Source organism: Micropterus salmoides, unplaced genomic scaffold (genome assembly GCF_014851395.1).
Source record: "Micropterus salmoides isolate LMB-PRFRI ecotype aquatic unplaced genomic scaffold, ASM1485139v1 Ms_hic_scaffold_9, whole genome shotgun sequence".
In the NCBI taxonomy this organism is placed as follows: Eukaryota; Metazoa; Chordata; class Actinopteri; order Centrarchiformes; family Centrarchidae; genus Micropterus; species Micropterus salmoides.
Genome location: NW_024044681.1, coordinates 12,431,256 through 12,446,383, shown reverse-complemented (window position 1 = coordinate 12,446,383; position 15,128 = coordinate 12,431,256). Strand labels below are relative to the sequence as shown.

The 15,128-nt window shown below is 39.6% G+C and overlaps 1 protein-coding gene across 1 annotated transcript; it reads left to right on the top strand.

Annotated features, from left to right (window-relative positions):
* Positions 1 to 3,580: 3,580 nt before the first annotated feature.
* LOC119895761 (ubiquitin carboxyl-terminal hydrolase 2-like) lies at positions 3,581 to 12,484 on the top strand. Its single transcript, XM_038709059.1, has 12 exons — positions 3,581 to 3,928; positions 8,285 to 8,332; positions 8,444 to 8,567; positions 8,980 to 9,091; positions 9,279 to 9,389; positions 9,811 to 9,875; positions 9,982 to 10,085; positions 10,435 to 10,515; positions 10,626 to 10,704; positions 10,972 to 11,079; positions 11,198 to 11,318; positions 11,638 to 12,484. The coding sequence occupies exons 1-12, from the start codon at positions 3,731 to 3,733 to the stop codon at positions 11,741 to 11,743; spliced, it is 1,257 nt and encodes a 418-aa protein (XP_038564987.1). The 5' UTR covers positions 3,581 to 3,730; the 3' UTR covers positions 11,744 to 12,484.
* Positions 12,485 to 15,128: the final 2,644 nt, after the last annotated feature.

Here is a 15,128-nt window from a genome sequence, read left to right as displayed (position 1 = left end):
ATGATAAATTATTCATATAAATGTTACTTGCAGAGCATTTCTATTCAATCCTTTGAAGTCGCCACTTTTGAAAAATACTGAATATCTACCAAAGCATGTTTCTTATAACAAAACTGCAACAATTAAGTATCATCAGAGTTCATAGAAATCATTAATTTGATTAGCTGTTCTGTTCGGACCATGCTCAAAACCACTTTCCATGCATTTGTTACTTATTTTGTCACATAGCTGGTATTTGATTGTGCGTCATTCACTGCTCTATGTAAAGGGAGCTGAGTGAGTGACTCACTGTAAAGTTTAGGTTACCATGAAGTTTGTAGGTTAAGGATTTCCTGGGCTTGCTCAAACATGATTACTGCTCAAGGTATTCCCTCATTGTCGTGCCTGTGGACAGAATGCATGGCTCATCACGGGGTGGAGGAGCTAAGTAGAAGTGCAAGCTTGCAAGTCTGAATGAAGGGATTGGCTTTGTTATAATGGAAAGTGGGTTTGAAGTTGTAATTATTGTAATTATTTGGAAGACTGCTCTCACAGCGATTTTCTGTCTTGCTCAAAACAGTAGCAACCTTAAACCTACATGTCTGTGAGATAGTAACTGTTTATTGCATGCAAGTACTCTGTCTTGTTACATCCCCCACTAAATCAGAAATTACAAAACTTTTCAATGTGGGTAAATGTTAGTTTTGCTAATATTAAAGATTCAGTAAATTTGTCTTCAGAGTGGGGTTTAAGCAAAAGGCCATTTGGGTAATTTAAAAATCAAGTGGGTTCGTTATCCTTTGAAATATGAATGTGCTCAGCAACTTTCATAACAACTGGCCAATTCTGAGATACCTGAGGGAGAGAGTTAACATTTTAGCTTGAAGGCTGAGTGTCCTAATTGTAACCTCTGGGAGCTTGACTGGGTTAAGTGAATTTTATTTATTTTATTGCATCATTATGTTTCTTCTCATTATAAGTTAAAGCCTCATGCATGCATAGGATTTGTATGCAATTGTCTTTATTTCATTGTTTTGCTTTCATCCTCAGTAGGCAGTAGCAGTCTGCATTGCTGTCTGCGGCAGCATCTTAAAAATTGTTTACCACTTGCGGCCCTACTGAAATTGAAATTTGATAGTTCAGACCCTCGGGTTGAATTCATATAACTTTGGTGAACACCTGACTTTTCCTGTAGCAACATTATGGGGTTAAAATTTATGGTTTTGATTAAAATATCTCAACAACAATTTAATGGACTGCTGTGGTACACACATTCATTTCCCCCTCACGGTGAAGAACTTGTAAGATGATCCCTCAACTTACCAGCAAGTCAGAATTCTGACCAATGCTTTGGTTTCTGACCAAATACCTACAGCATTGATTACATTCCTCTAGTTCCATCAGATGTACTTTGTGTTCTTTCTGACACAACAAACCTGGAATGTGATCTGATATAAAGTCTTTACAGTTCAACCTGCTGTGAGAATAAGCCATGGCTTCTTTGGGACATGTGGATAGTTAATTATGTGGTTTGAAATGGCATTTTACCAAGTGTTCCCATTGGGTTTGCCTGAACATGAGGACTGTTTGAGGTGTTCACTCGCTGACGTACTGTATGTTAATTGTTTCCATGGTGCGGCAGTCAGGTGTGAACAGCATTTGTAAGTTACTAGTCACATCCATCCATCCATCGTCAACCTGCGTACAGGGTCGCGGGGGGCTGGAGCCAAACCCAGCTGGCATCGGGCAAAAGGCGGGGTACACCCTGGACAGGTCGCCAGTCCATCACAGGGCCACACATAGACAAATAGCCACTCATGCTCCCACTCATACTTTGATTTTAATGTATTTACAATTTTAGCTCCATTACTGGTGAGGTAATATAGCAAAATCATCAGTATATCATTCATTCAATCCAACAGACTCTAGGGTCTATAAAACCTGATTCATTAGCTGAGCATGGTGTGTTACATAATTGTGAAAGCACCAGCCTCTGTGGTTTGAATGTTCTCTCTCTTATAGCCAGTAGATCAAAAAGAATGTAGAAGGTTGAAGGACCTGGTTAACAAGGCAGATATAAAGCTTCTTATCAGACTAAGAGTAATTTCTGTGTCAAGTCAGTACCACAGTCTAAAGATCAGAGTCAATGTCAGCAAGTCTCCCTGCATGGGGATGAGGTTTTGGAATGTGGAATAAAGCTGATTAGACCTTTTATTTTCTGCCAACACATGCTATTTTTTTTACCTTCTTTTAACCACCCACATATTCTGTGTCTGCTACACAGTAGGTTTTGTTTCAGAAAAGAATATGCAAACAAATAACTAATGAATAATATTTAATTATAAAAAAACTGAACTGTGAAACATTTATTTCTGCAGAAATAATTTCTCACTTAAGAGAATTTCTCACTTAAAAAGTAATTGTTATCAAAAGAGAAAGACAGACAGACAGACAGACAGACAGACAGACAGATAGATAGATAGATAGATAGATAGATAGATAGATAGATAGATAGATAGATAGATAGATAGATAGATAGATAGATAGATAGATAGATAGATAGATCATCAACAATACTGGGGGAGCAACAAATAAAAAAGGAGCCCAGTTTGAACTTGATTGAAATAAAATCAATAATTCAGGTCAGCTCAGTAGCATCAGCTAAGTGTTTTTTTAATTTCCCTACGTAAATCATGTTCATTTAACTAAGTTCCACTCCCTTGGTCATTAACGTCCCTTCTGCAGGGGTTCCACCCCCCAGTTAAAGAACCACAAGAAAAGAAACAGATAAATAATAGCTACAGCATCATTCGGCTGCAGCTCCAATTTGTATAAGAAAATGCACATTAAGCAGATGTCTTCATTGCCTGTTCTGTCCAATACATTCTGGGAGCCATTCAGTGTCCGGATGCTCTCTGCAGCTACAGTACTACTTGGATACAAGTACAAGTCTTGCATTCAAAATATAACTTAAATAAAAGTACATAAATATTAGCACTGAAATCTCTCATTGGACCGTTTAGCCAAAAAACAAAAGCCATTGGTATGATCCATTCTGATGAACTCTAATAATAATGCAACCAGGTCACTAGATTAAATAGTGACCTGGTTGCATTATTATTAGAGTTATTATTAGAGTACATAAATATATTTTCATTAACAGTGGCTGATAATAATGTTAGTAGCAGATTGACCCCAGTAAAACTGTACTTTAGCAAAACTTTGAGGAACTTGTACTTAGACATTTCCAATTTATTTTACTTTATAGGCCTACTTCTGCTCCACTACATTTCAGAGTTATTTGTAGACTACTTCATTAGTATCAGATATCTAATAATCTATTGGCTTAGGCCTACTATATAATATAGTGTATCACTCACACGGGACATTTTACTGCACAATGAGTGCTTTTGATACTTAGAGTCTCAGTAACTCTGGCTACACCACTGTTCTTCCACAGCTTCTTTGTTACTCCTGATGCACCAAGAGAGGAGTTGTCACAATTCGGACGTTTCCTACAGCACTTGAAGGCAGCGCCACTCTTCACGGGTTGGGAGGGGGCGTTTACAGCACGCAGTAAAAACTCCGATACACGCCACTTCTGTGTTTTTCTTACATAGAGAGGTTGTGTACAGGTGCAGGACAGAGCAGACTGACAACCCGCAGGACTCGGTTTATTCTGACTTGATTACAGACCTCAGCCTCAGTAAAGAGCCCGTCAGTGGGATTTAACTGTGTCCACCTGCATTGAATGACGCTGCCATCCTGGTGTCGGACAACAATCAACAGCGTTACCATGCCGTCTCTGCGACACTCATATACGGTGACAGTAGCGGAGGAACCGGCCGCTCTCTCCTTAGACAAACCCGACCTGCGGAAAAAGAGTCCGTCGTTGTCCCGGTCCAAGCTGGTGTCCACATTCATGGGTCTGATCATCAACCAGGCCAAGGTGAGTCGACCACCACTGCACCTCTACTTCTGTCACACCTTTCCAAAAGTATTCTCCTCTTCCTGATACCTTTTTAATTTTGGTAACTTCTTTTTAAAAAGAATATCATATTTTTCTGTATGTGCACAGACTTTTTAAAGTTGAGATATACTTGTATGGACTAAACCAGTGGCGTCACTGCAGATATATTTTGGGGGGCTGAGCCAAGAGCCCCCCCGCCCCCCAACAGAAATGTAGTTTCTTAGGAGTGCAAATAGCACTAAAGTCAAACAGTTTAGCTGTGCATATTTTTAAGGAGTATGGACAGTATACAGCTATAGTCTTAACATTAACAATATTCAATAATATGTGATATATAAAAATAAATATAGGATATAATACAAAACAATAAATAATCATATATAAGTTTCAAATGTGATGTTATGCAAAAATTAATTTTAGTCAAATATATACCTAGGTTAGGGTTGTGTGTGTATATGTTTATTAATTTGGTGGAAAAAAATTGTATTGTACTAAATGTTTGTTCAGTGTTCATGTAAGTTTTGTTTTAGGCCTCTAGACAACACTCATAAAGTAGATATAACATTTCAGAATATTTCTATGTAAATATCCCAGTAAACTTTTAGAAACTAAAGAATTATTCATGTGCAGTAAAAAAAAAATGATGCCACTACTTAAGCAGAGAAAAATAAGACTCCATGAAATACTGTTCACTCACTTTAAGGAGGTCCAGCTCTGACCTTTAGGCCGTTATCAGCACAGTGGAGGACTGGGCTGTAAGCATACACACAAAAAAGCAGGGTAGTTAAGAACAGCTGCCGCCTGCATTAAAGTAACAAGTCGAGTGTAACGTTGGTTGCATAATAAGAAGGAGTACTGCTGATAAGGAATGTGTCCAGGCTGTCACCTTATCATCTGCCCAGTACATTTTGTTAACACACAGAGCTGCCCACAGCCCGCACATATTTGTGTCCATGTGGGTTTGATGTGTTTATGGCAGTGTGAATGACTTAGTTGGCTACACTTATTAAAGTCTTTGTCCTTGTTGATACTGTAGGCAATGCTATTCGTCTCTCAGTGGTGTGTGTGCCTGTGTTTACACTGAACATACAGCATCTAATTGCACTTTTAACTAGGCCTAATCTTAGTGTGATTGAGTTGCTTTTTTATGTAGTTTGTAGTTCTTCTACAACCAACATTTTTTATTTAATTGTCCACACTAGCAGCTCTAGCGATCTTGATCTCCGCAACTATTGGATGGATTTCCATGAAAGATGTTGCCCAGTGATCCTCTTGACGTTTTATCTAGCGCCACCATGAGGTCAAAATTTCCATTTAGAGCTGCAACAAATTATTGTTTTCTAGATAAATCTTTCAATAGTTTGGTCTAAAAAATGTCAAAATAGTTTTTTGAAAAAGCCCATCACAATTTTCCAAAGCCCAAGGTGATGTTGTCAAATGCTTGTTGGGTCCGACCAACAGTCCTCCTTCAAAAGATATTCAGTTTACTATTACATAAAACTAAGAAGCAACAAATTCTCACATTTGAGAGACTGGAGCCAGGGTATTTTGGCATTTTTGCTTGAAAAATAGCTTAAAAAATAAATCAATTATAAAAAAAGTTGCAGTTTATTTTTCTCTCAATCAACTAATTGATTGATTGACAATTTGTTGCAGTTCTATTGATTAGTATACATCAATGCATGGTTGTAGACTCTAGTTTATCTTGTGCATCAGGGGGAAACTTGAGTCATCTCTCCTCAAGCAACTTAAGCTGCTCATTCAGTTAAGGAGAAGTCAGCTGAGAAAAGAACCTTTCTGTGCCTTTTCCATCTGTTTAAAAGTTGGCAGTAATTAAAAAAAGCACTTTACTCCCAATGCATTTTAAATTAGTTTTATTTTCTCTTCTTGGTACAATGTTAGGAAAGTACTAGTAATACTCCTACTTCAGGATGGTATGTTGGACCTGTCCTACCCCTACTATTATCAGAGATTTATGTTTATACTGTTTCGAAGGGAGTGGCATAGCTGATGCCATGTGTGTGCAATGGTGTTGCTTCTTTCATCACATGTTATATGGCCTTGATCAGGGTTGCAGAACTGGTTTAGGACATTACGTTCTCTAGCTCTTTCCTTCCGTCTGAAATCATGCCAACCAGTGGAGCTCATTGTTGTTCGGAGCGCAGAGATTACCTAAACGCATCACTTCCTCGGTTTTTGGATGGGTCTTTTAAATCACAGGCCTCCTGCTGAGTGTGACGGGCCCCGCTGGTCAGTATTCACAACAGTGCAGCAGATTGGGACTCGCACCATATGGTCACCTTCAAATACTGCAGAGAAGAAGAGAAATACAAAGGAGAAAAAAAAGATTTCAGCCAAGAGGGCTGTTGATAGCTTATACTGTCACAGTTCTATTTTCAGGGTTGGAAAGCTTTTACAACCACATGACAACCATCATGAGGCACTAAACCTCTTCACTGGAAGTCTTGATAAAGATAACAGCGCATTAGGATTATACTAACGTTTTCATATTTACTTAAAATGCCTTATATAAAGTCTAAGTAAACTTTCTGCTCAGCTGCTCTGTACTCAAAATCATACCTCATGTCTCCAAGTCTGACCATTGTAACACCTTATCAGCTACAGCAGATTAACATAAAGTACAGGCAGCTGAAATTGTTGCTCAGTTTACAGCAGCAACAAATGATCTGTGTACCTATTTGCATTTGTGCCTCCATGTATGCTTCCGTCAGTTCCACAAGCAGCTCCTCAGCCACCAGCAGAGGCGTTGATCCATGACCGGGCAGACCTGCTCCAAGTCATCATGTTACACTGTTACTATGTTACCTCATTCAGGATGTGCTGCAAGTCACAAGCCAACATGCCAGTACCTACAGTAATATTCACATACGGGAATTGCCACATATATTAATATTTATTTAGTATTTACCACAATTATTTAAGGGTTATGAGATCAATGATGACCTGGATTAGGCCAGTAAAAATGGTTTCCAGTGGGTCCCAGCTAGAGTTCTGAAAGGGCCTAAAACTTGACCTATAAGATCCAACCTGAACCCAGCTGGTTCTGCCAAACTTGAGACTTAAACCTGACCCATTATCTAAAACTATCTTTGCTTTATGTACTGTATATGTTTTTGCACAGTTGAATGGAGAAAGATAAGATTTTCCTCTTCAAATGCTCTTGAAATTTGCCTAACCCAAACACAGGCAGTTCTGAAGATGTCTGTCGGATGATGGATGAAACGTTTCCAAGTATCTTCAACCATGTCCTAGCTGTTGACTTTAACCTTCCTTGGATACATTTAGTTTGTTTTAATCTAAATGTCTGGACATCTTTTTAACTGGAAATCAAATCTGTGAAAATGTTGTTTCAAAGAATTTCCATAGTGTAATAAGAAATCAGATGCTTGTGATTGCTCTGGAAATGTTCAGTCATACATACATCAGCAGTCTCGATCTAAAAGTACCACTATCAGCAGATGTGCAGTACAGATGATTAACGCTGCACCACCAGTGGCACCAGATATGTCAAAAACAAAACTAGTTAATGCTGGACTGAAGCAGTGACCCAGACAAACAACTTGACACCACGTTGTGTTCTGCAGATTCTCAGTAGAGCTGTTCTCTTCGTCCCGCATCACATGCTTGTGTGATGTCACCGTGGTGTGGATGGTGGCTGGCTGGTGGGCTCATCAGTGCAGGGAGAGGTCAGGACACACTGTGGTATTTCATCAGAGTGTGTGGAACAGTAGCTGATGTCCACAGCACAGTGCTGCGATGCTGCCAACAATGTGACTATCAGATGGTATGCATTAAATAAATGCCATACAGTCCTTTGAGGCTTATTCACAGTTGAGGAATGTAGCAGGGTTGCATTCATACAGTAGTTTCACTATACAGAGACCATGTGCAGGCTGATCTACTGGGATGTGTAGCAGGCTATACTGATAAGGGAAAGAACAAGAAATATCTGTAGCAGCTCTTAGCACTTTAATTCATATGGAGACTTTTCCAGGAAATTGGTGCATTTGACATGTTAAAAATTGAGGTTACTAACAAAATAGCTCTGAAGACTGTCTGCTTCTATTAGTTAATTTATGGTTTAATAGTAGCCTGGTGTAACCCATGTTAAACTCAGAAGATAACGAAACATATCCTATTTAGTTTTGCTCATATGGACCCCAGCTCTAACTCATCTTGGCCCATGGAAGTGGAAGTGGTAAATTATTATTCCCATAGTTCCCATGTTGACACCATCATGAGCCCAAGAAAGTGGACATAAAAACTTCAAATACACAAGTAAACTAAAGTCTCCTCCTTTTTCTGTTTGAATAGAACAAGAGTCCTCAAGGGCTGGTGGGCCTGAAGAACTTGGGCAACACAGTAAGTGCTTTTACATCACTTTGTGGTCTAATGTACAATGCACTGCACGCTGACCACCACCTGAGTCTGGATCGTCATTTAATTAATGGTTTTTGATGTTTTGATTTCCAGTGTTTCATGAACTCCATCCTGCAATGTCTGAGTAACACTCCTGAGCTGAGAGATTACTGCCTGAGAAACGTCCATCACGCTGACCTCAACAACAACTGCAGGAGTAACGCTGCTCTTATGGAAGGTAGTATAAGACTTTGTCGACCTGTCTAGTGTTAGCACGTTTTTGCTGTCCGCCTGTTTTCATACACACTAATCTTAAAACATAAGGTTTTCATACAAAGGTCAAGGTCAAAACTCTGCAAGCGGCAAGCCAGCAAGCCAAAGAATGCAGATGTCTCTCAAAATGTTGTGTTTTTCACTTACAATATAAATAATAAATATAAATATATATTTATATATATAAATAATAAATAATATAATTTTGGGGGGGGGGGATACAACCATAAGAGGAGCCAGTATATGTTCCCTATAAAAGTAGCAGACTTTGAATTTAGGAAAGGATGGTGTTGCTCATAAATTGCAGGTATGTTTTTTCATGATTATGTTCTCATTTCCTGACATTATTTTATCCTTCCTTTCGCCTGCTGTCTCAGAGTTTGCAAAGTTGACTCAGAACCTGTGGACTTCTGTGAACAACGAGGCCATCAGTCCCTCTGATTTTAGGAGCCAGATCCAGAGATACGCTCCCAAATTTGTGGGCTGCAAGTAAGTGTCCCCCCCCCACACACACACACACACACACACTCCTGCTTGTAAGCCTTTTAATTCAGCTCAGTTAAAAGAGAAAGCTTATTTCAGAAATGTTTCAATTAAACTGATAATTGAAATGAGTAAAACTGCTTGTTGAAATAAAGTCAAATAATAAATAATTTCTCCTTTTGTCTCTCTGCAGTCAGCAGGACGCTCAGGAGTTTCTACGCTTCTTGTTGGACGGCCTCCATAATGAAGTGAATAGAGTGACAGTCCGCCCTAAGGTGTCTGTGGAAGACTTTGACCACCTCTCGTAAGTCAGCAAAACCCTGTCTTCTCACCTCTGCTCCCAATAAGTCACTCATAACCTGCCCTGTCACTGACACCTTGTGCCAAAAAACACTGCTACAACCCTGATTGGGCTGCAATGGAAGTAAATTGTGTAATTCTTTATAATTACTATGTAATTAATAGCCTTCAAGATTTCATACATACGTATAACGTAGGATTTATGAACTAATATTCCAAATATGTTCAATGACAATAGGTATTTATTTAACAAATCCCATAGTTATCCATATCTAGAATTGCAGACACGCATAGGAACGTTTACAATGTCTGTTAAAGTATCTCGTATCTAAAGATGAACTAATTAAAGGACACACATTTCAGTTTTTTAATAGCTTTTAACAGCTTTGGGAGTAAGACGCTGTACTGTATGGTTTCATTCACAGGGATGAGGAAAAAGGCAAGCGGATGTGGAATATGTACTTGGAGAGGGAGGACAGCAAAGTAGTGGGTAAGGGATTTACCTTCATGGGCTGCATAATTACCTTTATACCATCCTTGAATTTCTAAGCATGTTAAATTTAAATTAATCTTCCATCTGTTATTTCGGCCTTTAGATCTGTTTGTTGGACAGCTGAAGAGCTCTGTGACCTGCACCGTCTGTGGGTTCCGCTCCACAGTGTTCGACCCATTCTGGGACCTATCGATACCTGTTGCACAGGTCAGAACACACTCAAGAACAAATACACTTGGGAAAGGTTTAGCCATCCATATTTTGTAAAACAGTGTTTGTTGCATTGGAAAACAATTCATTCCTTGTCTGTAATATAAACAGACAAAATTGTCCTGCTGTATCATATATAACTAAACATAATATACTGTATATTTTCACTTCACAATTGGGCACATAATGTTCTCTATGCGTTTACATTTTTAAAGAAACAATGGTGCAGTGCAGTTTGTGGGACCAAGACTTCCACCAGATTATTGTTTGATCATATAAGAAATGCTTCAGATTAATGGCAGTTATAAAGGAGCTGAACTGTTTGACATGCTCTGTGTCTCCACAGAAAAGCTCAGGCGAAGTGACTCTCAAAGACTGCTTGAGACTCTTTACAAAAGAGGATGTGCTGGATGGAGAAGAAAGACCGGTAAGAAGCCTCACATAACACACCACCCTCCTCATTCTTTTGTATAAACGATATATGAATTATATCGCAGTAGTATCTCACTGCCTCCACTGTGTTTGTCTCTCTCTCAGACATGCAACAGATGCAAAGCCAGAAGGAAATGCACCAAAAGATTCAGCATTCAGAAGTTCCCTCAGATCCTCGTGCTTCGTATCCTTTCCTCACATCTTTGCAACTTTTTGTTTAATACTTGCAGCATTTGGATGCAGATGGCTAGAGGTCTTCCTGCTAACAAATTAGCATACACCAAGTCACTGATATACCAGAAATATATATGGACCATTTTGGTCTGTTTAGTTGCTCAGTGAATAAGCTGTGTGTGCATCATCTTAATTTTTAAATAATGATGGAACTAGTTAAAGTACAGAGATGTTATTTTGAACCAGTGTTGGCTCCTTGACCCAGTGCTCCTGTCAGATCTGAAGCGCTTCTCAGACTCTAACATCCGAACCAGCAAACTCTCCACTTACGTCAACTTCCCTCTCAAAGAGCTGGACCTGCGGGAGTTTGCCTCAGAGAGCAGCGGTAAGTATTTGCCGAAGATGAGGAAAAGAAAATATTTAATGTGCTTTTTTTAGGTCAGCTGGATTTGACGAGTAAGGATTGCACTAGTGATGACTGGCAGTGTTGTCTCTCCTCACAGAGCGCGCTGTGTATAACCTGTATGCCGTATCCAACCACTCGGGAAACGCTTTGGGAGGCCATTACACAGCCTACTGCAGGAACCCGGCACTTGGGGAGTGGTACAGCTACAACGACTCTAGGTATCAACTCTCACATCTACTCGCATATCATCATATCACCTCACATATCGTGTTATCAGATTGGCGGAAAGCTGTATGTACCTGCTGTCAAATGAAAATGACCTCATTCTAGCTGTATAAAGGTGTGTCATGTCAAGTGTATCGACTTGTTGGCAAAATAAATTAGGTTAGGTTAGTAGGTCGGGTGTACGCATGTATGTGTGTGGTTGGGGGTGACTGCTGTGTGGCTTTGACAGTGTATTGTTTGGATCATTTCTGTGCTCATATTTAACAATGCTCCAGTTTAGTAACTACAGTGTGTACTGTGTGTTCCATGCAGGGTGAGCCCAGTGTCCTCCAGTCAGGTCCGCAGCAGCAACGCCTACGTCCTATTCTACGAGCTGGCCCCCTCCCCACACAGCAAATATCAGACGTGTCGGCTTTAGAAACTGTGAAGGTGTGATAAGCTGGACTAAACTGGGCCTAAAAATGCGAGCGAGACTGCCTGCTGGGAGAAAGCGCCAACTAGTGGAGAGGGTACTGCCATTGCAGACTGTGAATGTGGAGCACAAAGACATGTTGCTGAGAAAAATAAACACCCTTTGACCTTCCTTTCAAGGGGGTTTTGAGGGAAAAGGGTGGATGTGAAAGCACATCTGGACTTCAAGCTGAGCTCATAAGTGCAAGTGGAACTGAAGTGACACTGAGAAAATAGGACTTCCATTGTCAAAAAAAAAGTGTAGAAATTTAGCTCAAGGCTCAGCTGAGTCAAAATGCCTTTTTAGTGTACTTTTATGCACTTTGAACATGAACTATTAACCTTATTAAGTGAGGACGATACGGAGACATGAAGAATGCCTCGCACACTAACTGCAAGATGTAATTTATTCTATTTAACATGCCAGTAACTGAAAGTACACACTCTATAAGTCATCTAACAAGCCTTATGGTTTCCTCTGAAAACAGAGGGAATCTACTAATGGAGAGAGGATGTTTCATGTAAAAGCACATTTTATTTTTGTACAGTATTTACAGCACAGTGAATGAAACTGTACTGTGGATAAGCCAGACATACCAAAGCTGTGTAAAAATGCATCAACAATACTTCTTCCAGCAATAATGTTGCTGACTTTACATCTAAGTCAGTTCAGAGTCTATAAATGATTAAAATTCATTGTTAACTTTCACTGCATCGTGTTTTTATTTTTATTTAAACCCTATTTATCCAGCCAGCCAAATGAAAGTTGAAGAAAAGTTCACGTGCGTAATAGCAGTAATATAAATATAGGTAGGCTGTATACAATGTTAAGCATTCAGCAAATCCTGTGACAATTTCTTTCAACACTCAACAACAGAAAGCATATACCACATACAATGAATTACACACAAACCAATGATCACTTCTAAACCATTTAAAGCAGTGTAACTGATTTTTTGACCGCTTGGGTGCAGCAGAACAAAGTGATAACATCTGACATATTATCTACCTTATAAATTGTTGGTGGGAGCATGTTAGTAAATGGTTGCCTATTTATATATCTAGCAGACACAGAGCAACAATTGCATTAGTTTAAAGTTGTGTTTCTGGCTAGAAATGAGGTTGTCAGGGAAAAGCTGTGTGCCACAAAACCAAAGCAATGAGCTAAATGAGGCTCAAAATCCTTATGGAAAGGCTAAGTAAGTAAAGTTTATTTATATAGCACCTTTCATGGAGAAAGAGGGGTCACAAAGTACTTTACAGTAAAAAAAAAAGAACTAAAACCAAAATAAAATAACAGGGTGATGAGTTGGGTGATAATTCTCTGTGTGTTCATTACGACGACAACTTTTACATTACACACAGTAATTTGATCCATTGTTAACATAAAAAGTATTTATTAGTGCAGCTTTAAGTTGTAGCCCTTGTAATGTTTAATAAGGAGTGAAGCAAAGAGCATAGATAAAGTGATGCAACCTGGCATTGGATTATGTAATAAAGAAATTGCAGCTTTATAAAGGGGATTAATACATTTACAACGTAATAGAAGTGTTGACCTGAAATATGCCATAAATGGTTACTCATGTAGTATAAGCAGTACATCAAAAGTTAAAAACCAGTCATTTCCCTCTTTACCAGTATTGTATACAGACAAATGTGGGCTGTGCCTGCTGTGAACTTTCAGGCTAAATGAGCAGATTAAGGTCAGATTAGATTTATGTCAGAAAAACCTTCGACCCACATCATACAAGGCCATCTGACAGAGGTGCTTGGTCACACTTAACCCACTAGAGGGAGCTGTATATATATTTGTGTATAAACAGATGAGGCCTGTTTGTATGTAGACCAATGCTAATAATTGTCTTTCATAAGCTGCTATTTTGTCATCAATACCAAATTGACACAAACCCCTTGAATTATCAGACTAACTCTCAGATTTGTATTCTGTTTGACATGAAGAATTTCTCTCTAAAAGATGAGGCAAGCAAGGAATCTTTACCATATGGCTACCTGATCTTTAATAATAGTGGCTCTATATATCGTCAAACCGATACCGGAACTAAAGGTTTACTGTGGACACCACCCCCATCTGTCCTCTCTCTTCCCTCTGAGTAAACTCCTTGAGCCACTGAGCTTATTAACGCCAGAGGGAAAAGAAGTGAGTGAGTGTGTGTGTGTGAGATTAGGTTTCTGGGGTTTAGACAGATGATCTGTTTGTGAGGAGGCCAATTTGTGAGGAGAAAAGATTAGTTATTGGAGCAGGGCTGAGTGTTGTTGCAGATGTAACCTGTAACATTAACTGTGCCTCTCCCACAACACGGGGATGGTTTAGATACACGTAGTCAGTGGGATGAATGTCATGTTGTCCTGGCATACAAGGGTTGTGGTTATATAGGGCTGGTATTTATCAGCTTGTCATAAATCAGACATGGCCCATTTGATTAAAGTAGGTTTAGAAATATGATGCAGTCTGATTGATTAATTGATTTACTGTATTTTGTGTTTACTGTCATCTCATTATAATCTAATAATTTTGACAAAGTAAGTCAATCGTTTGATTTAGTATCTCTTAATTTTGATTTATGATGAATATTTTTAGCCATGCTAAATACACTGCTCAAAAAAATAAAGGGAACACTAAAATAACACATCCTAGATCTGCATGAATGAAATAATCTCATTAAATACTCCTTTCTTTACTTTAGTAAAGTTAGTTGAATGTGCTGACAACAAAATCACGCAAAAATTATCAATGGAAATCAAATTTATCAACCCATGGAGGTCTGGATTTGGAGTCACACTCAAAATCAAAGTGGAAAACCACATTACAGGCCGATCCAACTTTGATGTGATGTCCTTAAAACAAGTCAAAATGAGGCTCAGTAGCGTGTGTGGCCTCCACGTCCCTGTATGACCTCCCTACAACGCCTGGGCATGTTCCTGATGAGGTGGCGGATGGTCTCCTGAGGGATCTCCTCCCAGACCTGGACTAAAGCATCCGCCAACTCCTGGACAGTCTGTGGTGCAACGTGGCGTTGGTGGTTGGAGCGAGACATGATGTCCTAGATGTGCTCAATTGGATTCAGGTCTGGGGAACGGGTGGGCCAGTCCATAGCATCAATGCCTTCCTCTTGCAGGAACTGCTGACACACTGCAGCCACATGAGGTCTAGCATTGTGTTGCATTAGGAGGAACCCAGGGCCAACCGCACCAGCATATGGTCTCACAAGGGGTCTGAGGATCTCATCTCGGTACCTAATGGCAGTCAGGCTACCTCTGGCGAGCACATGGAGGGCTGTGCAGCCCCCCGAAGAAATGCCACCCCACACCATTACTGATCCAACGCCAAACCG

Coding starts and splice junctions, on each gene's coding strand:
- LOC119895761 (XM_038709059.1), top strand. CDS start 3,731: ATGACGCTGCCATCCTGGTGTCGGACAACAATCAACAGCGTTACCATG. Junction 10,705..10,971: donor CCCTCAGATCCTCGTGCTTC/GTATCCTTTCCT, acceptor TGCTCCTGTCAG/ATCTGAAGCGCTTCTCAGAC. Junction 11,080..11,197: donor GTTTGCCTCAGAGAGCAGCG/GTAAGTATTTGC, acceptor CTCTCCTCACAG/AGCGCGCTGTGTATAACCTG.